Raw genomic sequence first — 2,857 nt, 5'->3', positions numbered from 1 at the left:
ATAAAAGATTTTCACTGTTGGTCTCTTAGTTTGGAATGTCCAGCCTGTTCTTTAATCTGACATCATAAAGAGACAACACAGGCCCAAATGGGAACCTTGGACATCAAAGGCACCACAAAGAACCTAAGAACATTCTGTCACTTTCACAGTCATTCTGCAGAGATATCAGACCAGCTGGATTCAACTCTTGAATATTCACAGTATTTTTGGCAAATTTACACGTTTCCAAAAAAAAAATGTCCTTTGAGATGAGAAACGTAGATTATCCTGTAGCCTCTGAGCAAAATTCAGGTAATTTATTTTTGTATTGATTTATTTATTTTAGATTTTTAAAATGTTGAACATTGAAACTTGGTGACACTGAACATCACCCAGACTTTTGGACATAATTTAATGATAGAACTAAGGAATGACTGCAGTACATGCAGCTTGATAATAACTGGCTTTATCGTAATTTAGAGAGCTGTGGCACCACCACCCAAAAAAAGAGGAAGGCCAGCACAGGACCAGAGTACCCCACCGAAAAGAAAACAGGCAGAGGTGTGCCGTGGACCCGCTCAGCTGGCATCCGAGGCGCGCAGCAAAGCGTGGCAAAAGGAAGGCCAGCACCGAAAGGGGGACACCCTGAAAAGAAGCTAAAGTGTGAACCCCAGACACACAAACTCCAGTGAAGCCATCAGGGGGGCTAATGGACGGAGCAGGACAACGCTGAGAAGCTGCTGGCCTCAGAGACTCCCGGGTCAACAAACAGGGAGCGTGCCTGTGACCCTTCCCCAGACTGCAGCACTCCATCAGCCTCCATACCAGACAGTGGGAGCGCATTCCTCCCATTCACACAAGACAGAGGTAAACTCAAAGTGTGATAGACACTAACAGTGAGCTTAAGCTTGTACTGTTTAGTCAGGGTTGCAAATTCTCTATTAGCATGCAGGTTTTAAGCCTTTTTCCACCAACACTTGCCCACATTTACCCTTACTGAATTTCTTTCCCTAACAGTAATCATAATAATTTGATGCAAACAGACGACAGTTTCAGGGCTCAAGCTTGCTGCCATCAAATGGTCAGTCAAATGCTGAGTATTTACATGATGGCCGCCCTCTTTACATCACTCTAGCCAGCGCTAACATACACAGACACAAACGTGTAGGATTAGATACATTCCACGATACAGCTGTGTGCAAAGAAGTCGGAAGGTGACGGGAATATTGTGGAAGCATCTGGGATTTTCTTTTAGTTTAAGCAAAGTTATGTTAACAATAACAGCGAGCCGACGCGATAATTCACAGCTAGCGATTGGGACCTTTGGTGCTTCCTTCTGCACGGCTCTTTCCTGTCAGCTCCTTCAAATAAACCACACACAGTATTTCTAGTTGTGCAAACATGTCTGTCGCAAAGTTCATATGTGAAAACAGTTTATTAATCTCAAGATAAAACCATTACATATTCAGATGTAGGTAAGTGAGGGGATTAGAAGTGAGGCATGTGGTATATAAAATGCTTTGAGTGCTCAAGTAGAGCAGAAAAACACTCTATAAGCTCCAACTTATTTACAACTGTATCTGTGTTTGTGTAGCTCGATTTGAGGCGACATACAAGGAGCTTCACAAGCTCGGAGAAGGAGGCCTTCGGCTCAGTTTATGCTGGGTTGATGATGGACAGCTTCCCAGTGAGTATGACGCATATGTTCTTATATCTCATGCACTTTGCCACCATTCCCTGCACTAACCAACATACTCCTGTCTGATCTGTAGGTGGCGATCAAACACATCGCAAAGGAAGATGTGGAATATGAAGAAATGGTGAGTGATTCAAACATTTTGAAATGTTTCACCTTCCTGTACCTTCCTGTACGGTGAACCCCTGTCAGTAGGCACTTCTCCAGCTATCTCAATGCTAGATTACTTTGAGCTAGAGAAGGAGGTCCTTCTGATCATGGAGAGACCAGTGCCATGTGAGAGCCTGTATAGCTATCTAGAGAACAATGGTGGACCCCTGGACGTGCATGTTGCTAAGGTATATAGTCCAGCCCAGAGAGCTCCACAGAGCTTGTTGATAGTTGCCACACTGACAGGAATCAGTCCCTTCTTCACTTCTGACTGCTCTCTTTGTGTTTCAGAACATCATGAAGCAGCTGGTTGACGCAGCCATAATGATGCACAACAAAGGGGTCTTCCACCGGGATCTCAAGACAGAAAACTTGCTCCTCGAAACCGGCTCCAGTGACCTGCGAGTGCGGATCATAGACTTTGGTTGTGGCTGCTGGGTACAGGAAGAGCCACAATGCGTCTTCTCTGGTATGACATCTGGCTTGTGCTCTTCATTCAGCCATTGCTCTGATGATTTTGATTTCAGTCTGAACCTGTTCCTCATCCTTCCTTTCTGTCTGTGCATTGCAGGAACCTCAGCGTACGCCCCTCCAGAGTTTTTCACACGAGGGACGTATGAGGCTATCCCCACCACAGTCTGGCAGCTGGGCGCGCTGCTGTACGAAATGCTGTATGGAGTGCATCAATTTCGTACCACTAGATTCGTCCGCAAGAAAAGACCTTTAACAAAGTCCTACACAAAGGTGAGACATTGGTAGAATCTCTGTGTTTTGGTGCTGATACTGTATAAACATTTTGCTTACAAGTTCCAAAGATTGCTGCCGTTTCCATCCTGATCTTTGCTTTGTTTTCTGTCCTCCTCTATTCAGACTGCCGGAACTTTTGAAGCAGTGTTTAACTCGAAGCCCACAACTCGGGCCACTTGGAGCAGATTCAGCAGCACCCCTGGCTGCAGGATCAAACTCAAGTCACACCTTAAACACTTGCTAAGATGCCTGGACTTTGATCTCCCTTTCATTTCTTTATTTACT

The 2,857-nt window shown here is 44.9% G+C and overlaps 2 protein-coding genes across 3 annotated transcripts in view; both read left to right on the top strand.

The window, feature by feature from the left end:
* Positions 1-1,635: 1,635 nt before the first annotated feature.
* LOC115783721 (serine/threonine-protein kinase pim-2-like) overlaps positions 1,636-2,857 on the top strand; it is a 32,580-nt gene continuing 31,358 nt past the window's right edge. For both annotated transcript variants that reach the window (XM_030734683.1, XM_030734681.1), the window contains exons 1-2: positions 1,636-1,666; positions 1,752-1,799. The gene's annotated coding sequence lies outside the window, so the exon portion shown is untranslated. The remainder of the gene's footprint in view (positions 1,667-1,751; positions 1,800-2,857) is intronic.
* Positions 1,891-2,857, top strand: part of LOC115782460 (serine/threonine-protein kinase pim-2-like) — a 2,302-nt gene continuing 1,335 nt past the window's right edge. The window contains exons 1-3 of the mRNA XM_030732638.1: positions 1,891-2,013; positions 2,117-2,294; positions 2,397-2,569. Coding sequence (XP_030588498.1) covers positions 1,891-2,013; positions 2,117-2,294; positions 2,397-2,569 — 474 coding nt within the window. The remainder of the gene's footprint in view (positions 2,014-2,116; positions 2,295-2,396; positions 2,570-2,857) is intronic.

This window comes from Archocentrus centrarchus, chromosome 7 (assembly GCF_007364275.1).
Source record: "Archocentrus centrarchus isolate MPI-CPG fArcCen1 chromosome 7, fArcCen1, whole genome shotgun sequence".
Classification (NCBI taxonomy): domain Eukaryota; kingdom Metazoa; phylum Chordata; class Actinopteri; order Cichliformes; family Cichlidae; genus Archocentrus; species Archocentrus centrarchus.
This window is presented reverse-complemented; position numbering and strand designations above follow the sequence as displayed.